The 25,295-nt window shown below is 49.0% G+C and overlaps 1 protein-coding gene across 2 annotated transcripts in view; it reads left to right on the top strand.

Moving 5' to 3' along the window:
- The window catches only part of LOC106613940 (dedicator of cytokinesis protein 1), a 733,517-nt gene that overhangs the window by 112,219 nt on the left and 596,003 nt on the right, over nucleotides 1-25,295 (top strand). For both annotated transcript variants that reach the window (XM_045701156.2, XM_045701155.2), the window contains exons 15-16: nucleotides 16,108-16,206; nucleotides 16,330-16,402. In XM_045701156.2, coding sequence (XP_045557112.1) covers nucleotides 16,108-16,206; nucleotides 16,330-16,402 — 172 coding nt within the window. The remainder of the gene's footprint in view (nucleotides 1-16,107; nucleotides 16,207-16,329; nucleotides 16,403-25,295) is intronic.

The raw sequence follows: 25,295 nt of genomic DNA, 5'->3' as shown, positions 1-25,295 counted from the left end.
CTCTGTAGTTCAGTTAGTAGAGCATGGCTCCAGGTCCTCTGTAGTTCAGTTAGTAGAGCATGTCTCCAGGTCCTCTGTAGTTCAGTTAGTAGAACATGGTCCTCTGTAGTTCAGTTAGTAGAACATGTTCCTCTGTAGTTCAGTTAGTAGAGCATGTCTCCAGGTCCTCTGTAGTTCAGTTAGTAGAGCATGGCTCCAGGTTCTCTGTAGTTCAGTTAGTAGAACATGGTCCTCTGTAGTTCAGTTAGTAGAACATGGCTGCAGGTCCTCTGTAGTTCAGTTAGTAGAACATGGTCCTCTGTAGTTCAGTTAGTAGAGCATGGCTCCAGGTCCTCTGTAGTTCAGTTAGTAGAACATGGTCCTCTGTAGTTCAGTTAGTAGAGCATGGCTCCAGGTCCTCTGTAGTTCAGTTAGTAGAGCATGGCTCCAGGTCCTCTGTAGTTCAGTTAGTAGAGCATGGCTCCAGGTCCTCTGTAGTTCAGTTAGTAGAACATGGCTCCAGGTCCTCTGTAGTTCAGTTAGTAGAGCATGGCTCCAGGTCCTCTGTAGTTCTGTTAGTAGAACATGGTCCTCTGTAGTTCAGTTAGTAGAGCATGGCTCCAGGTCCTCTGTAGTTCAGTTAGTAGAGCATGTCTCCAGGTCCTCTGTAGTTCAGTTAGTAGAACATGGTCCTCTGTAGTTCAGTTAATAGAACATGTTCCTCTGTAGTTCAGTTAGTAGAGCATGTCTCCAGGTCCTCTGTAGTTCAGTTAGTAGAGCATGGCTCCAGGTTCTCTGTAGTTCAGTTAGTAGAACATGGTCCTCTGTAGTTCAGTTAGTAGAACATGGCTGCAGGTCCTCTGTAGTTCAGTTAGTAGAGCATGGCTCCAGGTCCTCTGTAGTTCAGTTAGTAGAACATGGTCCTCTGTAGTTCAGTTAGTAGAACATGGCTCCAGGTCCTCTGTAGTTCAGTTAGTAGAGCATGGCTCCAGGTCCTCTGTAGTTCAGTTAGTAGAACATGGTCCTCTGTAGTTCAGTTAGTAGAGCATGGCTCCAGGTCCTCTGTAGTTCAGTTAGTAGAGCATGGCTCCAGGTCCTCTGTAGTTCAGTTAGTAGAGCATGGCTCCAGGTCCTCTGTAGTTCAGTTAGTAGAACATGGCTCCAGGTCCTCTGTAGTTCAGTTAGTAGAGCATGGCTCCAGGTCCTCTGTAGTTCTGTTAGTAGAACATGGTCCTCTGTAGTTCAGTTAGTAGAGCATGGCTCCAGGTCCTCTGTAGTTCAGTTAGTAGAGCATGTCTCCAGGTCCTCTGTAGTTCAGTTAGTAGAACATGGTCCTCTGTAGTTCAGTTAATAGAACATGTTCCTCTGTAGTTCAGTTAGTAGAGCATGTCTCCAGGTCCTCTGTAGTTCAGTTAGTAGAGCATGGCTCCAGGTTCTCTGTAGTTCAGTTAGTAGAACATGGTCCTCTGTAGTTCAGTTAGTAGAACATGGCTGCAGGTCCTCTGTAGTTCAGTTAGTAGAACATGGTCCTCTGTAGTTCAGTTAGTAGAACATGGCTCCAGGTCCTCTGTAGTTCAGTTAGTAGAGCATGGCTCCAGGTCCTCTGTAGTTCAGTTAGTAGAACATGGTCCTCTGTAGTTCAGTTAGTAGAACATGGTCCTCTGTAGTTCAGTTAGTAGAACATGGTCCTCTGTAGTTCAGTTAGTAGAACATGGCTCCAGGTCCTCTGTAGTTCAGTTAGTAGAGCATGGCTCCAGGTCCTCTGTAGTTCAGTTAGTAGAGCATGGCTCCAGGTCCTCTGTAGTTCAGTTAGTAGAGCATGGCTCCAGGTCCTCTGTAGTTCAGTTAGTAGAACATGGCTCCAGGTCCTCTGTAGTTCAGTTAGTAGAGCATGGCTCCAGGTCCTCTGTAGTTCTGTTAGTAGAACATGGTCCTCTGTAGTTCAGTTAGTAGAGCATGGCTCCAGGTCCTCTGTAGTTCAGTTAGTAGAGCATGTCTCCAGGTCCTCTGTAGTTCAGTTAGTAGAACATGGTCCTCTGTAGTTAAGTTAATAGAACATGTTCCTCTGTAGTTCAGTTAGTAGAGCATGTCTCCAGGTCCTCTGTAGTTCAGTTAGTAGAGCATGGCTCCAGGTTCTCTGTAGTTCAGTTAGTAGAACATGGTCCTCTGTAGTTCAGTTAGTAGAACATGGCTGCAGGTCCTCTGTAGTTCAGTTAGTAGAGCATGGCTCCAGGTCCTCTGTAGTTCAGTTAGTAGAACATGGTCCTCTGTAGTTCAGTTAGTAGAACATGGCTCCAGGTCCTCTGTAGTTCAGTTAGTAGAGCATGGCTCCAGGTCCTCTGTAGTTCAGTTAGTAGAACATGGTCCTCTGTAGTTCAGTTAGTAGAGCATGGCTCCAGGTCCTCTGTAGTTCAGTTAGTAGAGCATGGCTCCAGGTCCTCTGTAGTTCAGTTAGTAGAGCATGGCTCCAGGTCCTCTGTAGTTCAGTTAGTAGAACATGGCTCCAGGTCCTCTGTAGTTCAGTTAGTAGAGCATGGCTCCAGGTCCTCTGTAGTTCTGTTAGTAGAACATGGTCCTCTGTAGTTCAGTTAGTAGAGCATGGCTCCAGGTCCTCTGTAGTTCAGTTAGTAGAGCATGTCTCCAGGTCCTCTGTAGTTCAGTTAGTAGAACATGGTCCTCTGTAGTTCAGTTAATAGAACATGTTCCTCTGTAGTTCAGTTAGTAGAGCATGTCTCCAGGTCCTCTGTAGTTCAGTTAGTAGAGCATGGCTCCAGGTTCTCTGTAGTTCAGTTAGTAGAACATGGTCCTCTGTAGTTCAGTTAGTAGAACATGGCTGCAGGTCCTCTGTAGTTCAGTTAGTAGAACATGGTCCTCTGTAGTTCAGTTAGTAGAACATGGCTCCAGGTCCTCTGTAGTTCAGTTAGTAGAGCATGGCTCCAGGTCCTCTGTAGTTCAGTTAGTAGAACATGGTCCTCTGTAGTTCAGTTAGTAGAGCATGGCTCCAGGTCCTCTGTAGTTCAGTTAGTAGAGCATGGCTCCAGGTCCTCTGTAGTTCAGTTAGTAGAGCATGGCTCCAGGTCCTCTGTAGTTCAGTTAGTAGAACATGGCTCCAGGTCCTCTGTAGTTCAGTTAGTAGAGCATGGCTCCAGGTCCTCTGTAGTTCTGTTAGTAGAACATGGTCCTCTGTAGTTCAGTTAGTAGAGCATGGCTCCAGGTCCTCTGTAGTTCAGTTAGTAGAGCATGGCTCCAGGTCCTCTGTAGTTCAGTTAGTAGAACATGGTCCTCTGTAGTTCAGTTAATAGAACATGTTCCTCTGTAGTTCAGTTAGTAGAGCATGTCTCCAGGTCCTCTGTAGTTCAGTTAGTAGAGCATGGCTCCAGGTTCTCTGTAGTTCAGTTAGTAGAACATGGTCCTCTGTAGTTCAGTTAGTAGAACATGGCTGCAGGTCCTCTGTAGTTCAGTTAGTAGAACATGGTCCTCTGTAGTTCAGTTAGTAGAACATGGCTCCAGGTCCTCTGTAGTTCAGTTAGTAGAGCATGGCTCCAGGTCCTCTGTAGTTCAGTTAGTAGAACATGGTCCTCTGTAGTTCAGTTAGTAGAACATGGCTGCAGGTCCTCTGTAGTTCAGTTAGTAGAACATGGCTCCAGGTCCTCTGTAGTTCAGTTAGTAGAGCATGGCTCCAGGTCCTCTGTAGTTCAGTTAGTAGAGCATGGCTCCAGGTCCTCTGTAGTTCAGTTAGTAGAGCATGGCTCCAGGTCCTCTGTAGTTCAGTTAGTAGAGCATGTCTCCAGGTCCTCTGTAGTTCAGTTAGTAGAACATGGTCCTCTGTAGTTCAGTTAATAGAACATGTTCCTCTGTAGTTCAGTTAGTAGAGCATGTCTCCAGGTCCTCTGTAGTTCAGTTAGTAGAGCATGGCTCCAGGTTCTCTGTAGTTCAGTTAGTAGAACATGGTCCTCTGTAGTTCAGTTAGTAGAACATGGCTGCAGGTCCTCTGTAGTTCAGTTAGTAGAGCATGGCTCCAGGTCCTCTGTAGTTCAGTTAGTAGAACATGGTCCTCTGTAGTTCAGTTAGTAGAACATGGCTCCAGGTCCTCTGTAGTTCAGTTAGTAGAGCATGGCTCCAGGTCCTCTGTAGTTCAGTTAGTAGAACATGGTCCTCTGTAGTTCAGTTAGTAGAGCATGGCTCCAGGTCCTCTGTAGTTCAGTTAGTAGAGCATGGCTCCAGGTCCTCTGTAGTTCAGTTAGTAGAGCATGGCTCCAGGTCCTCTGTAGTTCAGTTAGTAGAACATGGCTCCAGGTCCTCTGTAGTTCAGTTAGTAGAGCATGGCTCCAGGTCCTCTGTAGTTCTGTTAGTAGAACATGGTCCTCTGTAGTTCAGTTAGTAGAGCATGGCTCCAGGTCCTCTGTAGTTCAGTTAGTAGAGCATGTCTCCAGGTCCTCTGTAGTTCAGTTAGTAGAACATGGTCCTCTGTAGTTCAGTTAATAGAACATGTTCCTCTGTAGTTCAGTTAGTAGAGCATGTCTCCAGGTCCTCTGTAGTTCAGTTAGTAGAGCATGGCTCCAGGTTCTCTGTAGTTCAGTTAGTAGAACATGGTCCTCTGTAGTTCAGTTAGTAGAACATGGCTGCAGGTCCTCTGTAGTTCAGTTAGTAGAACATGGTCCTCTGTAGTTCAGTTAGTAGAACATGGCTCCAGGTCCTCTGTAGTTCAGTTAGTAGAGCATGGCTCCAGGTCCTCTGTAGTTCAGTTAGTAGAGCATGGCTCCAGGTCCTCTGTAGTTCAGTTAGTAGAGCATGGCTCCAGGTCCTCTGTAGTTCAGTTAGTAGAACATGGCTCCAGGTCCTCTGTAGTTCAGTTAGTAGAGCATGGCTCCAGGTCCTCTGTAGTTCTGTTAGTAGAACATGGTCCTCTGTAGTTCAGTTAGTAGAGCATGGCTCCAGGTCCTCTGTAGTTCAGTTAGTAGAGCATGTCTCCAGGTCCTCTGTAGTTCAGTTAGTAGAACATGGTCCTCTGTAGTTCAGTTAATAGAACATGTTCCTCTGTAGTTCAGTTAGTAGAGCATGTCTCCAGGTCCTCTGTAGTTCAGTTAGTAGAGCATGGCTCCAGGTTCTCTGTAGTTCAGTTAGTAGAACATGGTCCTCTGTAGTTCAGTTAGTAGAACATGGCTGCAGGTCCTCTGTAGTTCAGTTAGTAGAGCATGGCTCCAGGTCCTCTGTAGTTCAGTTAGTAGAACATGGTCCTCTGTAGTTCAGTTAGTAGAACATGGCTCCAGGTCCTCTGTAGTTCAGTTAGTAGAGCATGGCTCCAGGTCCTCTGTAGTTCAGTTAGTAGAACATGGTCCTCTGTAGTTCAGTTAGTAGAGCATGGCTCCAGGTCCTCTGTAGTTCAGTTAGTAGAACATGGTCCTCTGTAGTTCAGTTAGTAGAACATGGCTCCAGGTCCTCTGTAGTTCAGTTAGTAGAGCATGGCTCCAGGTCCTCTGTAGTTCAGTTAGTAGAACATGGTCCTCTGTAGTTCAGTTAGTAGAACATGGCTCCAGGTCCTCTGTAGTTCAGTTAGTAGAACATGGTCCTCTGTAGTTCAGTTAGTAGAACATGGCTCCAGGTCCTCTGTAGTTCAGTTAGTAGAACATGGTCCTCTGTAGTTCAGTTAGTAGAACATGGCTGCAGGTCCTCTGTAGTTCAGTTAGTAGAGCATGGCTCCAGGTCCTCTGTAGTTCAGTTAGTAGAACATGGTCCTCTGTAGTTCAGTTAGTAGAGCATGTCTCCAGGTCCTCTGTAGTTCAGTTAGTAGAGCATGGCTCCAGGTTCTCTGTAGTTCAGTTAGTAGAACATGGTCCTCTGTAGTTCAGTTAGTAGAACATGGCTGCAGGTCCTCTGTAGTTCAGTTAGTAGAGCATGGCTCCAGGTCCTCTGTAGTTCAGTTAGTAGAACATGGTCCTCTGTAGTTCAGTTAGTAGAACATGGCTCCAGGTCCTCTGTAGTTCAGTTAGTAGAGCATGGCTCCAGGTCCTCTGTAGTTCAGTTAGTAGAGCATGGCTCCAGGTCCTCTGTAGTTCAGTTAGTAGAGCATGGCTCCAGGTCCTCTGTAGTTCAGTTAGTAGAACATGGCTCCAGGTCCTCTGTAGTTCAGTTAGTAGAGCATGGCTCCAGGTCCTCTGTAGTTCTGTTAGTAGAACATGGTCCTCTGTAGTTCAGTTAGTAGAGCATGGCTCTAGGTCCTCTGTAGTTCAGTTAGTAGAGCATGTCTCCAGGTCCTCTGTAGTTCAGTTAGTAGAACATGGTCCTCTGTAGTTCAGTTAATAGAACATGTTCCTCTGTAGTTCAGTTAGTAGAGCATGTCTCCAGGTCCTCTGTAGTTCAGTTAGTAGAGCATGGCTCCAGGTTCTCTGTAGTTCAGTTAGTAGAACATGGTCCTCTGTAGTTCAGTTAGTAGAGCATGGCTCCAGGTCCTCTGTAGTTCAGTTAGTAGAACATGGTCCTCTGTAGTTCAGTTAGTAGAACATGGCTCCAGGTCCTCTGTAGTTCAGTTAGTAGAGCATGGCTCCAGGTCCTCTGTAGTTCAGTTAGTAGAACATGGTCCTCTGTAGTTCAGTTAGTAGAGCATGGCTCCAGGTCCTCTGTAGTTCAGTTAGTAGAGCATGGCTCCAGGTCCTCTGTAGTTCAGTTAGTAGAGCATGGCTCCAGGTCCTCTGTAGTTCAGTTAGTAGAACATGGCTCCAGGTCCTCTGTAGTTCAGTTAGTAGAGCATGGCTCCAGGTCCTCTGTAGTTCTGTTAGTAGAACATGGTCCTCTGTAGTTCAGTTAGTAGAGCATGGCTCCAGGTCCTCTGTAGTTCAGTTAGTAGAGCATGTCTCCAGGTCCTCTGTAGTTCAGTTAGTAGAACATGGTCCTCTGTAGTTCAGTTAATAGAACATGTTCCTCTGTAGTTCAGTTAGTAGAGCATGTCTCCAGGTCCTCTGTAGTTCAGTTAGTAGAGCATGGCTCCAGGTTCTCTGTAGTTCAGTTAGTAGAACATGGTCCTCTGTAGTTCAGTTAGTAGAACATGGCTGCAGGTCCTCTGTAGTTCAGTTAGTAGAGCATGGCTCCAGGTCCTCTGTAGTTCAGTTAGTAGAACATGGTCCTCTGTAGTTCAGTTAGTAGAACATGGCTCCAGGTCCTCTGTAGTTCAGTTAGTAGAGCATGGCTCCAGGTCCTCTGTAGTTCAGTTAGTAGAACATGGTCCTCTGTAGTTCAGTTAGTAGAGCATGGCTCCAGGTCCTCTGTAGTTCAGTTAGTAGAGCATGGCTCCAGGTCCTCTGTAGTTCAGTTAGTAGAGCATGGCTCCAGGTCCTCTGTAGTTCAGTTAGTAGAGCATGGCTCCAGGTCCTCTGTAGTTCAGTTAGTAGAGCATGGCTCCAGGTCCTCTGTAGTTCAGTTAGTAGAACATGGCTCCAGGTCCTCTGTAGTTCAGTTAGTAGAGCATGGCTCCAGGTCCTCTGTAGTTCTGTTAGTAGAACATGGTCCTCTGTAGTTCAGTTAGTAGAGCATGGCTCCAGGTCCTCTGTAGTTCAGTTAGTAGAGCATGTCTCCAGGTCCTCTGTAGTTCAGTTAGTAGAACATGGTCCTCTGTAGTTCAGTTAATAGAACATGTTCCTCTGTAGTTCAGTTAGTAGAGCATGTCTCCAGGTCCTCTGTAGTTCAGTTAGTAGAGCATGGCTCCAGGTTCTCTGTAGTTCAGTTAGTAGAACATGGTCCTCTGTAGTTCAGTTAGTAGAACATGGCTGCAGGTCCTCTGTAGTTCAGTTAGTAGAACATGGTCCTCTGTAGTTCAGTGAGTAGAACATGGCTCCAGGTCCTCTGTAGTTCAGTTAGTAGAACATGGTCCTCTGTAGTTCAGTTAGTAGAACATGGCTGCAGGTCCTCTGTAGTTCAGTTAGTAGAGCATGGCTCCAGGTCCTCTGTAGTTCAGTTAGTAGAACATGGTCCTCTGTAGTTCAGTTAGTAGAGCATGTCTCCAGGTCCTCTGTAGTTCAGTTAGTAGAGCATGGCTCCAGGTCCTCTGTAGTTCAGTTAGTAGAACATGGTCCTCTGTAGTTCAGTTAGTAGAACATGGCTCCAGGTCCTCTGTAGTTCAGTTAGTAGAGCATGGCTCCAGGTCCTCTGTAGTTCAGTTAGTAGAACATGGTCCTCTGTAGTTCAGTTAGTAGAACATGGCTCCAGGTCCTCTGTAGTTCAGTTAGTAGAGCATGGCTCCAGGTCCTCTGTAGTTCAGTTAGTAGAGCATGGCTCCAGGTCCTCTGTAGTTCAGTTAGTAGAGCATGGCTCCAGGTCCTCTGTAGTTCAGTTAGTAGAACATGGCTCCAGGTCCTCTGTAGTTCAGTTAGTAGAGCATGGCTCCAGGTCCTCTGTAGTTCTGTTAGTAGAACATGGTCCTCTGTAGTTCAGTTAGTAGAGCATGGCTCCAGGTCCTCTGTAGTTCAGTTAGTAGAGCATGTCTCCAGGTCCTCTGTAGTTCAGTTAGTAGAACATGGTCCTCTGTAGTTCAGTTAATAGAACATGTTCCTCTGTAGTTCAGTTAGTAGAGCATGTCTCCAGGTCCTCTGTAGTTCAGTTAGTAGAGCATGGCTCCAGGTTCTCTGTAGTTCAGTTAGTAGAACATGGTCCTCTGTAGTTCAGTTAGTAGAGCATGGCTCCAGGTCCTCTGTAGTTCAGTTAGTAGAACATGGTCCTCTGTAGTTCAGTTAGTAGAACATGGCTCCAGGTCCTCTGTAGTTCAGTTAGTAGAGCATGGCTCCAGGTCCTCTGTAGTTCAGTTAGTAGAACATGGTCCTCTGTAGTTCAGTTAGTAGAGCATGGCTCCAGGTCCTCTGTAGTTCAGTTAGTAGAGCATGGCTCCAGGTCCTCTGTAGTTCAGTTAGTAGAGCATGGCTCCAGGTCCTCTGTAGTTCAGTTAGTAGAACATGGCTCCAGGTCCTCTGTAGTTCAGTTAGTAGAGCATGGCTCCAGGTCCTCTGTAGTTCTGTTAGTAGAACATGGTCCTCTGTAGTTCAGTTAGTAGAGCATGGCTCCAGGTCCTCTGTAGTTCAGTTAGTAGAGCATGTCTCCAGGTCCTCTGTAGTTCAGTTAGTAGAACATGGTCCTCTGTAGTTAAGTTAATAGAACATGTTCCTCTGTAGTTCAGTTAGTAGAGCATGTCTCCAGGTCCTCTGTAGTTCAGTTAGTAGAGCATGGCTCCAGGTTCTCTGTAGTTCAGTTAGTAGAACATGGTCCTCTGTAGTTCAGTTAGTAGAACATGGCTGCAGGTCCTCTGTAGTTCAGTTAGTAGAGCATGGCTCCAGGTCCTCTGTAGTTCAGTTAGTAGAACATGGTCCTCTGTAGTTCAGTTAGTAGAACATGGCTCCAGGTCCTCTGTAGTTCAGTTAGTAGAGCATGGCTCCAGGTCCTCTGTAGTTCAGTTAGTAGAACATGGTCCTCTGTAGTTCAGTTAGTAGAGCATGGCTCCAGGTCCTCTGTAGTTCAGTTAGTAGAGCATGGCTCCAGGTCCTCTGTAGTTCAGTTAGTAGAGCATGGCTCCAGGTCCTCTGTAGTTCAGTTAGTAGAACATGGCTCCAGGTCCTCTGTAGTTCAGTTAGTAGAGCATGGCTCCAGGTCCTCTGTAGTTCTGTTAGTAGAACATGGTCCTCTGTAGTTCAGTTAGTAGAGCATGGCTCCAGGTCCTCTGTAGTTCAGTTAGTAGAGCATGTCTCCAGGTCCTCTGTAGTTCAGTTAGTAGAACATGGTCCTCTGTAGTTCAGTTAATAGAACATGTTCCTCTGTAGTTCAGTTAGTAGAGCATGTCTCCAGGTCCTCTGTAGTTCAGTTAGTAGAGCATGGCTCCAGGTTCTCTGTAGTTCAGTTAGTAGAACATGGTCCTCTGTAGTTCAGTTAGTAGAACATGGCTGCAGGTCCTCTGTAGTTCAGTTAGTAGAACATGGTCCTCTGTAGTTCAGTTAGTAGAACATGGCTCCAGGTCCTCTGTAGTTCAGTTAGTAGAGCATGGCTCCAGGTCCTCTGTAGTTCAGTTAGTAGAACATGGTCCTCTGTAGTTCAGTTAGTAGAACATGGTCCTCTGTAGTTCAGTTAGTAGAACATGGTCCTCTGTAGTTCAGTTAGTAGAACATGGCTCCAGGTCCTCTGTAGTTCAGTTAGTAGAGCATGGCTCCAGGTCCTCTGTAGTTCAGTTAGTAGAGCATGGCTCCAGGTCCTCTGTAGTTCAGTTAGTAGAGCATGGCTCCAGGTCCTCTGTAGTTCAGTTAGTAGAACATGGCTCCAGGTCCTCTGTAGTTCAGTTAGTAGAGCATGGCTCCAGGTCCTCTGTAGTTCTGTTAGTAGAACATGGTCCTCTGTAGTTCAGTTAGTAGAGCATGGCTCCAGGTCCTCTGTAGTTCAGTTAGTAGAGCATGTCTCCAGGTCCTCTGTAGTTCAGTTAGTAGAACATGGTCCTCTGTAGTTAAGTTAATAGAACATGTTCCTCTGTAGTTCAGTTAGTAGAGCATGTCTCCAGGTCCTCTGTAGTTCAGTTAGTAGAGCATGGCTCCAGGTTCTCTGTAGTTCAGTTAGTAGAACATGGTCCTCTGTAGTTCAGTTAGTAGAACATGGCTGCAGGTCCTCTGTAGTTCAGTTAGTAGAGCATGGCTCCAGGTCCTCTGTAGTTCAGTTAGTAGAACATGGTCCTCTGTAGTTCAGTTAGTAGAACATGGCTCCAGGTCCTCTGTAGTTCAGTTAGTAGAGCATGGCTCCAGGTCCTCTGTAGTTCAGTTAGTAGAACATGGTCCTCTGTAGTTCAGTTAGTAGAGCATGGCTCCAGGTCCTCTGTAGTTCAGTTAGTAGAGCATGGCTCCAGGTCCTCTGTAGTTCAGTTAGTAGAGCATGGCTCCAGGTCCTCTGTAGTTCAGTTAGTAGAACATGGCTCCAGGTCCTCTGTAGTTCAGTTAGTAGAGCATGGCTCCAGGTCCTCTGTAGTTCTGTTAGTAGAACATGGTCCTCTGTAGTTCAGTTAGTAGAGCATGGCTCCAGGTCCTCTGTAGTTCAGTTAGTAGAGCATGGCTCCAGGTCCTCTGTAGTTCAGTTAGTAGAGCATGTCTCCAGGTCCTCTGTAGTTCAGTTAGTAGAACATGGTCCTCTGTAGTTCAGTTAATAGAACATGTTCCTCTGTAGTTCAGTTAGTAGAGCATGTCTCCAGGTCCTCTGTAGTTCAGTTAGTAGAGCATGGCTCCAGGTTCTCTGTAGTTCAGTTAGTAGAACATGGTCCTCTGTAGTTCAGTTAGTAGAACATGGCTGCAGGTCCTCTGTAGTTCAGTTAGTAGAACATGGTCCTCTGTAGTTCAGTTAGTAGAACATGGCTCCAGGTCCTCTGTAGTTCAGTTAGTAGAGCATGGCCCAGGTCCTCTGTAGTTCAGTTAGTAGAACATGGTCCTCTGTAGTTCAGTTAGTAGAGCATGGCTCCAGGTCCTCTGTAGTTCAGTTAGTAGAGCATGGCTCCAGGTCCTCTGTAGTTCAGTTAGTAGAGCATGGCTCCAGGTCCTCTGTAGTTCAGTTAGTAGAACATGGCTCCAGGTCCTCTGTAGTTCAGTTAGTAGAGCATGGCTCCAGGTCCTCTGTAGTTCTGTTAGTAGAACATGGTCCTCTGTAGTTCAGTTAGTAGAGCATGGCTCCAGGTCCTCTGTAGTTCAGTTAGTAGAGCATGTCTCCAGGTCCTCTGTAGTTCAGTTAGTAGAACATGGTCCTCTGTAGTTAAGTTAATAGAACATGTTCCTCTGTAGTTCAGTTAGTAGAGCATGTCTCCAGGTCCTCTGTAGTTCAGTTAGTAGAGCATGGCTCCAGGTTCTCTGTAGTTCAGTTAGTAGAACATGGTCCTCTGTAGTTCAGTTAGTAGAACATGGCTGCAGGTCCTCTGTAGTTCAGTTAGTAGAGCATGGCTCCAGGTCCTCTGTAGTTCAGTTAGTAGAGCATGGCTCCACGTCCTCTGTAGTTCAGTTAGTAGAACATGGCTCCAGGTCCTCTGTAGTTCAGTTAGTAGAGCATGGCTCCAGGTCCTCTGTAGTTCAGTTAGTAGAACATGGCTCGGCCTCTGTAGTTCAGTTAGTAGAGCATGGCTCCAGGTCCTCTGTAGTTCAGTTAGTAGAGCATGGCTCCAGGTCCTCTGTAGTTCAGTTAGTAGAGCATGGCTCCAGGTCCTCTGTAGTTCAGTTAGTAGAACATGGCTCCAGGTCCTCTGTAGTTCAGTTAGTAGAGCATGGCTCCAGGTTCTCTGTAGTTCTGTTAGTAGAACATGGTCCTCTGTAGTTCAGTTAGTAGAGCATGGCTCCAGGTCCTCTGTAGTTCAGTTAGTAGAGCATGTCTCCAGGTCCTCTGTAGTTCAGTTAGTAGAACATGGTCCTCTGTAGTTCAGTTAATAGAACATGTTCCTCTGTAGTTCAGTTAGTAGAGCATGTCTCCAGGTCCTCTGTAGTTCAGTTAGTAGAGCATGGCTCCAGGTTCTCTGTAGTTCAGTTAGTAGAACATGGTCCTCTGTAGTTCAGTTAGTAGAACATGGCTGCAGGTCCTCTGTAGTTCAGTTAGTAGAACATGGTCCTCTGTAGTTCAGTTAGTAGAACATGGCTCCAGGTCCTCTGTAGTTCAGTTAGTAGAGCATGGCTCCAGGTCCTCTGTAGTTCAGTTAGTAGAACATGGTCCTCTGTAGTTCAGTTAGTAGAACATGGTCCTCTGTAGTTCAGTTAGTAGAACATGGTCCTCTGTAGTTCAGTTAGTAGAACATGGCTCCAGGTCCTCTGTAGTTCAGTTAGTAGAGCATGGCTCCAGGTCCTCTGTAGTTCAGTTAGTAGAGCATGGCTCCAGGTCCTCTGTAGTTCAGTTAGTAGAGCATGGCTCCAGGTCCTCTGTAGTTCAGTTAGTAGAACATGGCTCCAGGTCCTCTGTAGTTCAGTTAGTAGAGCATGGCTCCAGGTCCTCTGTAGTTCTGTTAGTAGAACATGGTCCTCTGTAGTTCAGTTAGTAGAGCATGGCTCCAGGTCCTCTGTAGTTCAGTTAGTAGAGCATGTCTCCAGGTCCTCTGTAGTTCAGTTAGTAGAACATGGTCCTCTGTAGTTAAGTTAATAGAACATGTTCCTCTGTAGTTCAGTTAGTAGAGCATGTCTCCAGGTCCTCTGTAGTTCAGTTAGTAGAGCATGGCTCCAGGTTCTCTGTAGTTCAGTTAGTAGAACATGGTCCTCTGTAGTTCAGTTAGTAGAACATGGCTGCAGGTCCTCTGTAGTTCAGTTAGTAGAGCATGGCTCCAGGTCCTCTGTAGTTCAGTTAGTAGAACATGGTCCTCTGTAGTTCAGTTAGTAGAACATGGCTCCAGGTCCTCTGTAGTTCAGTTAGTAGAGCATGGCTCCAGGTCCTCTGTAGTTCAGTTAGTAGAACATGGTCCTCTGTAGTTCAGTTAGTAGAGCATGGCTCCAGGTCCTCTGTAGTTCAGTTAGTAGAGCATGGCTCCAGGTCCTCTGTAGTTCAGTTAGTAGAGCATGGCTCCAGGTCCTCTGTAGTTCAGTTAGTAGAACATGGCTCCAGGTCCTCTGTAGTTCAGTTAGTAGAGCATGGCTCCAGGTCCTCTGTAGTTCTGTTAGTAGAACATGGTCCTCTGTAGTTCAGTTAGTAGAGCATGGCTCCAGGTCCTCTGTAGTTCAGTTAGTAGAGCATGTCTCCAGGTCCTCTGTAGTTCAGTTAGTAGAACATGGTCCTCTGTAGTTCAGTTAATAGAACATGTTCCTCTGTAGTTCAGTTAGTAGAGCATGTCTCCAGGTCCTCTGTAGTTCAGTTAGTAGAGCATGGCTCCAGGTTCTCTGTAGTTCAGTTAGTAGAACATGGTCCTCTGTAGTTCAGTTAGTAGAACATGGCTGCAGGTCCTCTGTAGTTCAGTTAGTAGAACATGGTCCTCTGTAGTTCAGTTAGTAGAACATGGCTCCAGGTCCTCTGTAGTTCAGTTAGTAGAGCATGGCTCCAGGTCCTCTGTAGTTCAGTTAGTAGAACATGGTCCTCTGTAGTTCAGTTAGTAGAGCATGGCTCCAGGTCCTCTGTAGTTCAGTTAGTAGAGCATGGCTCCAGGTCCTCTGTAGTTCAGTTAGTAGAGCATGGCTCCAGGTCCTCTGTAGTTCAGTTAGTAGAACATGGCTCCAGGTCCTCTGTAGTTCAGTTAGTAGAACATGGCTCCAGGTCCTCTGTAGTTCTGTTAGTAGAACATGGTCCTCTGTAGTTCAGTTAGTAGAGCATGGCTCCAGGTCCTCTGGAGTTCAGTTAGTAGAGCATGTCTCCAGGTCCTCTGTAGTTCAGTTAGTAGAACATGGTCCTCTGTAGTTCAGTTAATAGAACATGTTCCTCTGTAGTTCAGTTAGTAGAGCATGTCTCCAGGTCCTCTGTAGTTCAGTTAGTAGAGCATGGCTCCAGGTTCTCTGTAGTTCAGTTAGTAGAACATGGTCCTCTGTAGTTCAGTTAGTAGAACATGGCTGCAGGACCTCTGTAGTTCAGTTAGTAGAGCATGGCTCCAGGTCCTCTGTAGTTCAGTTAGTAGAACATGGTCCTCTGTAGTTCAGTTAGTAGAACATGGCTCCAGGTCCTCTGTAGTTCAGTTAGTAGAGCATGTCTCCAGGTCCTCTGTAGTTCAGTTAGTAGAACATGGTCCTCTGTAGTTCAGTTAGTAGAGCATGGCTCCAGGTCCTCTGTAGTTCAGTTAGTAGAACATGGTCCTCTGTAGTTCAGTTAGTAGAACATGGCTCCAGGTCCTCTGTAGTTCAGTTAGTAGAGCATGGCTCCAGGTCCTCTGTAGTTCAGTTAGTAGAACATGGTCCTCTGTAGTTCAGTTAGTAGAGCATGGCTCCAGGTCCTCTGTAGTTCAGTTAGTAGAGCATGGCTCCAGGTCCTCTGTAGTTCAGTTAGTAGAGCATGGCTCCAGGTCCTCTGTAGTTCAGTTAGTAGAACATGGCTCCAGGTCCTCTGTAGTTCAGTTAGTAGAGCATGGCTCCAGGTCCTCTGTAGTTCTGTTAGTAGAACATGGTCCTCTGTAGTTCAGTTAGTAGAGCATGGCTCCAGGTCCTCTGTAGTTCAGTTAGTAGAGCATGTCTCCAGGTCCTCTGTAGTTCAGTTAGTAGAACATGGTCCTCTGTAGTTCAGTTAATAGAACATGTTCCTCTGTAGTTCAGTTAGTAGAGCATGTCTCCATCTCCTCTGTAGTTCAGTTAGTAGAGCATGGCTCCAGGTTCTCTGTAGTTCAGTTAGTAGAACATGGTCCTCTGTAGTTCAGTTAGTAGAACATGGCTGCAGGTCCTCTGTAGTTCAGTTAGTAGAACATGGTCCTCTGTAGTTCAGTTAGTAGAACATGGCTCCAGGTCCTCTGTAGTTCAGTTAGTAGAGCATGGCTCCAGGTCCTCTGTAGTTCAGTTAGTAGAACATGGTCCTCTGTAGTTCAGTTAGTAGAGCATGGCTCCAGGTCCTCTGTAGTTCAGTTAGTAGAGCATGGCTCCAGGTCCTCTGTAGTTCAGTTAGTAGAGCATGGCTCCAGGTCCTCTGTAGTTCAGTTAGTAGAACATGGCTCCAGGTCCTCTGTAGTTCAGTTAGTAGAGCATGGCTCCAGGTCCTCTGTAGTTCTGTTAGTAGAACATGGTCCTCTGTAGTTCAGTTAGTAGAGCATGGCTCCAGGTCCTCTGTAGTTCAGTTAGTAGAACATGGTCCTCTGTAGTTCAGTTAATAGAACATGTTCCTCTGTAGTTCAGTTAGTAGAGCATGTCTCCAGGTCCTCTGTAGTTCAGTTAGTAGAACATGGTCCTCTATACTTCAGTTAGTAGAGCATGGCTCCAGGTTCTCTGTAGTTCAGTTAGTAGAACATGGTCCTCTGTAGTTCAGTTAGTAGAACATGGCTGCAGGTCCTCTGTAGTTCAGTTAGTAGAGCATGGCTCCAGGTCCTCTGTAGTTCAGTTTATAGAGCATGGGTTTTACAGTATAGTGGTCTGATTCCCTGGACAACCCTTATGTAAAATGTACGGATAACTTTAAATTGCTTTGGATTAAAGCTTCTGCTCAGTGGTTTTTATTATTATATTAAAATACATTATCCATTTCCACCTTTCTCTCTCTCAGAACGTGATGTTCCCTGGTGCTGGAGACGAGGGCATCTTGGAGTACAAGTCTGTCATCTACTACCAGATCAAACAGCCACGCTGGTTTGAAACCATCAAGGTTAGTCTGTCTATACCCCTGTGTGTTTGTGAGTGTTTTTGTACATGTGCATGTGTACTTTAATTTGAGATACGTTGAGTTTCATTTAGCTGTCTGTCTCGTACCTTACTGTTTAACCTCAAGGTTGCCATCCCTATTGAAGACGTGAACCGAAGTCACCTGCGATTCACCTTCCGTCACCGATCATCTCAAGAATGTAAGTACAAATGTGAATGTTTTTAAGGTCTTTTCTGACTTTATTTAATTGAGATGGAGAGGTTGGCAGTGGGGAAAGATGGAGAGCATGACAGTGGGGAGAGATGGAGAGCATGACAGTGGGGAGAGATGGAGAGCGTGACAGTGGGGATAGATGGAGAGGGTGACAGTGGGGAGAGATGGAGAGGGTGACAGTGGGGAGAGATGGAGAGGGTGACAGTGGGGAAAGATGGAGAGGGTGACAGTGGGGAAAGATGGAGAGGGTGACAGTGGGGAAAGATGGAGAGGGTGACAGTGGGGAGAGATGGAGAGGGTGACAGTGGGGAGAGATGGAGAGGGTGACAGTGGGGAAAGATGGAGAGGATGACAGTGGGGAAAGATGGAGAGGGTGACAGTGGGGAAAGATGGAGAGGGTGACAGTGGGGAAAGATGGAGAGGATGATAGTGGGGAAAGATGGAGAGGATGACAGTGGGGAAAGATGGAGAGGGTGACAGTGGGGAAAGATGGAGAGGGTGACAGTGGGGAAATATAGAGAGGATGACAGTGGGGAAAGATGGAGAGGGTGACAGTGGGGAAAGATGGAGAGGGTGACAGTGGGGAAAGATGGAGAGGGTGACAGTGGGGGAAGATGGAGAGGGTGACAGTGGGGAAAGATGGAGAGGGTGACAGTGGGGAAATATAGAGAGGGTGACAGTGGGGAAAGATGGAGAGGGTGACAGTGGGGAAATATAGAGAGGGTGACAGTGGGGGAAGATGGAGAGGGTGACAGTGGGGAAAGATGGAGAGGGTGACAGTGGGGAAAGATGGAGAGGATGACAGTGGGGAAAGATGGAGAGGGTGACAGTGGGGAAAGATGGAGAGGGTGACAGTGGGGAAAGATGGAGAGGATGATAGTGGGGAAAGATGGAGAGGATGACAGTGGGGAAAGATGGAGAGGGTGACAGTGGGGAAAGATGGAGAGGGTGACAGTGGGGAAATATAGAGAGGATGACAGTGGGGAAAGATGGAGAGGGTGACAGTGGGGAAAGATGGAGAGGGTGACAGTGGGGAAAGATGGAGAGGGTGACAGTGGGGGAAGATGGAGAGGGTGACAGTGGGGAAAGATGGAGAGGGTGACAGTGGGGAAATATAGAGAGGGTGACAGTGGGGAAAGATGGAGAGGGTGACAGTGGGGAAATATAGAGAGGGTGACAGTGGGGGAAGATGGAGAGGGTGACAGTGGGGAAAGATGGAGAGGGTGACAGTGGGGAAAGATGGAGAGGGTGACAGTGGGGGAAGATGGAGAGGGTGACAGTGGGGAAAGATGGAGAGGGTGACAGTGGGGAAATATAGAGAGGGTGACAGTGGGGAAAGATGGAGAGGGTGACAGTGGGGAAATATAGAGAGGGTGACAGTGGGGAAAGATGGAGAGGATGATAGTGGGGAAAGATGGAGAGGATGACAGTGGGGAAAGATGGAGAGGGTGACAGTGGGGGAAGATGGAGAGGGTGACAGTGGGGGAAGATGGAGAGGGTGACAGTGGGGAAAGATGGAGAGGGTGACAGTGGGGAAATATAGAGAGGGTGACAGTGGGGAAAGATGGAGAGGATGATAGTGGGGAAAGATGGAGAGAGGGTGACAGTGGGGGAAGATGGAGAGGGTGACAGTGGGGAAAGATGGAGAGGGTGACAGTGGGGAAAGATGGAGAGAGGGTGACAGTGGGGGAAGATGGAGAGAGGGTGACGGTGGGGAAAGATGGAGAGAGGGTGACGGTGGGGAAAGATGGAGAGAGGGTGACAGTGGGGAAAGATGGAGAGAGGGTGACAGTGGGGAAAGATGGAGAGAGGGTGACAGTGGGGAGAGATGGAGGTAACTTAGATCACTAGGCCACGAGCACAAATTTAAATTCATGGACCACTAGATCACCCTAGGCCATGAGCACAAATATAAATTCATAATTTAGACCACCAGGCTACGAGCATAAATTTAAATTCATACAATTATTCAGACAATGAATTCATAAATACTAAGCAATTGGCTCCTAATCTGTCCCCAGTCGTCCAAGTCAAGCAGACTGGGTCCTGGCCCTACATCCTGGCACTCATAGGGAACAGGGGGCCGTTTAGGACACAAGCGCTGGTCATACCAATTACTTTGCGGTTAACCCTGTGTCACTTTAATTGTGGAATGAAATTCCCTTACATAATTGAGATTCATATTATTCTGTTGGAATGGCTGGCCTGGCTGTCAGTGGGCCCGGCCTGGCTGTCAGTGGGCCCGGCCTGGCTGTCAGTGGGCCCGGGCTGGCTGTCAGTGGGCCCGGACTGGCTGTCAGTGGGCCCAGGGTGGGAGAATAAAAGGCCTGTAAATGCTCATTTGTATGTTGGGAAAGGCGTCTGCCTGGCTGAAGGGACTCAATTATAAATGTATTTCTTTATTTTTGGTAGTGTTTTTAATGTTTATGAGTGTGGAACAGGGCTGAGGAAGCCTGTCCTGGCAGCCTTGTTGCTCCATCTGCTCGCCACATGGTGTGTTATTGGTTAGCCAAGAGGAGCTTGGCGGGGTGGCCATATGCAAAACGATCAATTAGCAGGTCCAGACAGCCTGGACTGGGGGTTGTCTGTCTGAAACGTGCTGTAGTTAGGGTGAAGCTATCCGTCCTCTCCTTCAGCATTGACACAAACACACACACACTGTTGTGGGCTTCAGCAAAGACTAATTCTCTAGCACGGTTTACTTCTCATACACTCAGCCAGCCATTCACTCAGCCAGCCAGCCATTCACTCAGCCAGCCAGTCGCTCAGCCAGCCAGCCAGCCAGTCGCTCAGCCAGCCAGCCAGTCAGTCGCTCAGCCAGCCAGCCAGTCAGTCGCTCAGCCAGCCAGCCAGTCAGTCGCTCAGCCAGCCATCCAGTCAGTCGCTCAGCCAGCCAGCCAGTCAGTCGCTCAGCCAGCCAGCCAGTCAGTCGCTCAGCCAGCCAGCCAGTCAGTCGCTCAGCCAGCCAGCCAGTCAGTCGCTCAGCCAGCCAGCCAGTCAGTCGCTCAGCCAGCCAGCCAGTCAGTCGCTCAGCCAGCCAGCCAGTCAGTCGCTCAGCCAGCCAGCCAGTCAGTCGCTCAGCCAGCCAGCCAGTCAGTCGCTCAGCGAGCCAGCCAGCCAGCCAGCCAGCCAGTCAGTCGCTCAGCCAGCCAGCCAGCCAGTCAGTCGCTCAGCGAGCCAGCCAGCCAGTCGCTCAGCGAGCCAGCCAGCCAGTCGCTCAGCCAGCCAGCCAGTCAGTCGCTCAGCCAGCCAGCCAGTCAGTCGCTCAGCCAGCCAGCCAGTCAGTCGCTCAGCCAGCCAGCCAGTCAGTCGCTCAGCCAGCCAGCCAGTCAGTCGCTCAGCCAGCCAGCCAGTCAGTCGCTCAGCCAGCCAGCCAGTCAGTCGCTCAGCCAGCCAGCCAGTCAGTCGCTCAGCCAGCCAGCCAGTCAGTCGCTCAGCCAGCCAGTCAGTCGCTCAGCGAGCCAGCCAGCCAGCCAGCCAGTCAGTCGCTCAGCCAGCCAGCCAGCCAGTCAGTCGCTCAGCGAGCCAGCCAGCCAGTCGCTCAGCGAGCCAGCCAGCCAGTCGCTCAGCGAGCCAGCCAGCCAGTCGCTCAGCCAGCCAGCCAGTCAGTCGCTCAGCCAGCCAGCCAGTCAGTCGCTCAGCCAGTCAGTCGCTCAGCCAGCCAGCCAGCCGCTCAGCCAGTCAGTCGCTCAGCCAGCCAGCCAGTCAGTCGCTCAGCCAGTCAGTCGCTCAGCCAGCCAGTCAGTCGCTCAGCCAGCCAGCCAGTCAGTCAGTCGCTCAGCCAGCCAGCCAGTCAGTCGCTCAGCCAGCCAGCCAGCCAGCCAGTCAGTCGCTCAGCCAGCCAGCCAGCCAGCCAGTCAGTCGCTCAGCCAGCCAGTCAGTCGCTCAGCCAGCCAGTCAGCCAGTCAGTCGCTCAGCCAGCCAGCCAGTCAGTCGCTCAGATAGCCAGCCAGCCAGCCAGCCAGTCAGTCAGTCAGTCGCTCAGCCAGCCAGCCAGTCAGTCAGTCACTCAGCCAGCCAGCCAGTCAGTCAGTCACTCAGCCAGCCAGCCAGCCAGCCACTCACCCAGCCAGCCAGCCAGCCAGTCAGGCTGTGCCCCTGCCCAGTCAAGTGAAATCCATAGATTAGGGTCTAATGAATTTATTTAAATTGACAAATTTCCTTCTTTGAACTGTAATTCAGTCAAATCTTTTAAATTGTTGCATTTTTAGTCAGTCGCTCAGTCAGTCGCTCAGCCAGCCAGTCAGCCGCCTAGCCAGCCAGCCAGTCAGCCGCTCAGCCAGCCAGCCAGTCAGTCGCTCAGCCAGCCAGCCAGTCAGTCGCTCAGCCAGCCAGCCAGTCAGTCGCTCAGCCAGCCAGCCAGCCAGTTAGTCAGTCGCTCAGCCAGTCAGTCGCTCAGCCAGCCAGCCAGTCAGTCAGTCACTCAGCCAGCCAGCCAGCCAGCCAGTCAGTCACTCAGCCAGCCAGCCAGCCAATTTATTTAAATTGAAAAATGTCCTTCTTTGAACTGTAATTCAGTCAAATCTTTTAAATTGTTGCATTTTTAAATCATTTTTGTTCAGCCAGTCAGTCGCTCAGCCAGCCAGTCGCTCAGCCAGCCAGCCAGTCAGTCAGTCAGTCGCTCAGCCAGCCAGCCACTCACTCACTCACTCACTCACTCACTCACTCACTCACTCACTCACTCACTCACTCACTCACTCAGCCACTCACTCACTCACTCACTCACTCACTCACTCACTCACTCACTCACTCACTCACTCACTCACTCAGCCAGCCACTCTCTCACTCACTCAGCCAGCCCTCACTCACTCAGTCACTCACTCACTCAGTCACTCACTCACTCAGTCACTCACTCACTCAGTCACTCACTCACTCACTCAGCCAGCCACTCACTCAGCCAGCCACTCACTCACTCACTCAGCCACTCACTCACTCACTCAGCCACTCACTCACTCAGTCACTCACTCAGCCACTCACTCACTCAGTCACTCACTCAGCCACTCACTCACTCAGCCACTCACTCACTCAGCCACTCACTCAGCCACTCACTCACTCAGCCACTCAGCCACTCAGCCACTCACTCACTCACTCAGCCACTCACTCACTCACTCACTCACTCACTCACTCACTCAGCCACTCACTCACTCACTCACTCACTCACTCACTCACTCACTCACTCACTCACTCACTCACTCACTCACTCACTCAGCCACTCACTCACTCACTCACCCAGCCAGCCACTCACTCACTCACTCACTCACTCACTCACTCACTCACTCACTCACTCACTCACTCACTCACTCACTCACTCACTCACTCAGTCACTCACAGCCAGCCACTCACTCACTCACTCACTCACTCACTCACTCACTCACTCACTCACTCACTCACTCACTCACTCACTCACTCAGCCACTCAGCCACTCAGCCACTCACTCAGCCACTCACTCAGCCACTCACTCAGCCAGCCACTCAGCCAGCCACTCTCTCACTCACTCACTCAGCCAGCCACTCTCTCACTCACTCACTCAGCCAGCCACTCTCTCACTCACTCAGCCAGCCACTCACTCAGCCAGCCAGCCAGTCAGTCAGTCAGTCGCTCAGCCAGCCAGCCAGTCAGTCAGTCACTCAGCCAGCCAGCCAGTCAGTCAGTCACTCAGCCAGCCAGCCAGCCAGCCACTCACCCAGCCAGCCAGCCAGCCAGTCAGGCTGTGCCCCTGCCCAGTCAAGTGAAATCCATAGATTAGGGTCTAATGAATTTATTTAAATTGACAAATTTCCTTCTTTGAACTGTAATTCAGTCAAATCTTTTAAATTGTTGCATTTTTAGTCAGTCGCTCAGTCAGTCGCTCAGCCAGCCAGTCAGCCGCCTAGCCAGCCAGCCAGTCAGCCGCTCAGCCAGCCAGCCAGTCAGTCGCTCAGCCAGCCAGCCAGTCAGTCGCTCAGCCAGCCAGCCAGTCAGTCGCTCAGCCAGCCAGCCAGCCAGTTAGTCAGTCGCTCAGCCAGTCAGTCGCTCAGCCAGCCAGCCAGTCAGTCAGTCACTCAGCCAGCCAGCCAGCCAGCCAGTCAGTCACTCAGCCAGCCAGCCAGCCAATTTATTTAAATTGAAAAATGTCCTTCTTTGAACTGTAATTCAGTCAAATCTTTTAAATTGTTGCATTTTTAAATCATTTTTGTTCAGCCAGTCAGTCGCTCAGCCAGCCAGTCGCTCAGCCAGCCAGCCAGTCAGTCAGTCAGTCGCTCAGCCAGCCAGCCACTCACTCACTCACTCACTCACTCACTCACTCACTCACTCACTCACTCACTCACTCAGCCACTCACTCACTCACTCACTCACTCACTCACTCACTCACTCACTCACTCACTCACTCACTCACTCACTCACTCACTCACTCACTCACTCAGCCAGCCACTCTCTCACTCACTCAGCCAGCCCTCACTCACTCAGTCACTCACTCACTCAGTCACTCACTCACTCAGTCACTCACTCACTCAGTCACTCACTCACTCACTCAGCCAGCCACTCACTCAGCCAGCCACTCACTCACTCACTCAGCCACTCACTCACTCACTCAGCCACTCACTCACTCAGTCACTCACTCAGCCACTCACTCACTCAGTCACTCACTCAGCCACTCACTCACTCAGCCACTCACTCACTCAGCCACTCACTCAGCCACTCACTCACTCAGCCACTCAGCCACTCAGCCACTCACTCACTCACTCAGCCACTCACTCACTCACTCAGCTCACTCACTCACTCACTCACTCAGCCACTCACTCACTCACTCACTCACTCACTCACTCACTCACTCACTCACTCACTCACTCACTCACTCACTCACTCACTCACTCAGCCACTCACTCACTCACTCACCCAGCCAGCCACTCACTCACTCACTCACTCACTCACTCACTCACTCACTCACTCACTCACTCACTCAGTCACTCACAGCCAGCCACTCACTCACTCACTCACTCACTCACTCACTCACTCACTCACTCACTCACTCACTCACTCACTCAGCCACTCAGCCACTCAGCCACTCACTCAGCCACTCACTCAGCCACTCACTCAGCCAGCCACTCAGCCAGCCACTCTCTCACTCACTCACTCAGCCAGCCACTCTCTCACTCACTCACTCAGCCAGCCACTCTCTCACTCACTCAGCCAGCCACTCACTCAGCCAGCCACTCACTCAGCCAGCCACTCACTCAGCCAGCCACTCACTCAGCCAGCCACTCACTCAGCCAGCCACTCACTCAGCCAGCCACTCACTCAGCCAGCCACTCACTCAGCCAGCCACTCACTCACTCACTCACTCACTCACTCACTCACTCACTCAGCCACTCACTCACTCACTCACTCACTCACTCACTCACTCACTCACTCACTCACTCACTCACTCACTCACTCACTCACTCACTCACTCACTCACTCACTCAGCCACTCAGCCACACACTCACTCAGCCACTCACTCAGCCAGCCACTCACTCACTCAGTCACTCAGTCACTCAGTCACTCAGTCACTCAGTCACTCAGTCACTCACTCACCCAGTCAGTCAGTCAGTCAGTCAGGCTGTGCCCCTGCCCAGTCAAATGAAATCCATAGATTAGGGTCTAATGAATTTATTTAAATTGACAAATTTCCTTCTTTGAACTGTAATTCAGTCAAATCTTTTAAATTGTTGCATTTTTACATCATTTTTGTTCAGTATAGTTAATTGCCTTGTCTTTCTGTCTCTGGTTGGATGATTACCTGAGGCATGTTTGATGGCCCTAATCCCCTGTTGGGAACCATGTTGTCATTTAGTGTATACGCGGTAGGAGAGAAAGAGCACATTTCAGACAGTTCATTCTAGGTCAGTGAACTGCTGAGATGTGCAGGTTTCTGGACCAAATAATCCTCTGCCTCCCAAACTGAAGCGGTTTTCATCTGTGATTCTGTGCTTGTGTCTGATGGAAGTCATTGCGTAGTGAATCCACTCCTCTCCTGATTCTGCACCATACGTACCGTAGTGCTCCTCTATCTTTCTATTGGTTGTCTTCCAGTCCAGCGAGCAGAGCGATTATTCACCGCGCCAGGCTTACGGGCAGAAATCCAATAAGTTGATTTGTACAGATTGAACGCGCCAGATACTCCGGTGAATCACGGTCTGAACATCACGTACATTTGAGCTTGTTGATCTGTGATGGTGATGTATGCGGTCCCATCCGACGCTAAACTTACTGGACACGGCCATAACTCTCCTCTCTGTTTATATATAGGACCCACACTGAGACTGCTTCACAAATACTGCTCTATTGTCTATGTAGTACACTTAGGGTCTGGTCAAAATATACAGTGTGCTGACATCATTCTCCCTGGGATAATGTAGCAAAGAGGTAGTCCAAATCATCTCTGCCATGTCGTCGCTAACGACCGGATACAACACACACATTACAGTTCAGATTATTGGACTCATATGTGTCCTGACTGAGGACGGGTTAGTGTATTACTCATATGTGTTCTGGTTGTCTGGTTCAGTGGGCCGGGGCTCTAACTGGTTGCCTGGTTCAGTGGGGCTCTAACTGGTTGCCTGGTTCAGTGGGGCTCTAACTGGTTGCCTGGTTCAGTGGGGCTCTAACTGGTTGTCTGGTTCAGTGGGGCTCTAACTGGTTGTCTGGTTCAGTGGGGCTCTAACTTGTTGCTGGTTCAGTGGGCCTGGGCTCTAACTGGTTGTCTGGTTCAGTGGGCCGGGGCTCTAACTGGTTGTCTGGTTCAGTGGGCCTGGGCTCTAACTGGTTGTCTGGTTCAGTGGGCCTGGGCTCTAACTGGTTGTCTGGTTCAGTGGGGCTCTAACTGGTTGTCTGGTTCAGTGGGGCTCTAACTGGTTGTC

This window comes from Salmo salar, chromosome 18 (genome assembly GCF_965601325.2).
Source record: "Salmo salar chromosome 18, fSalSal1, whole genome shotgun sequence".
In the NCBI taxonomy this organism is placed as follows: domain Eukaryota; kingdom Metazoa; phylum Chordata; class Actinopteri; order Salmoniformes; family Salmonidae; genus Salmo; species Salmo salar.
Note: the sequence above shows the minus strand (reverse complement) of the source record. Positions and strands in the feature narration are given on the sequence as shown.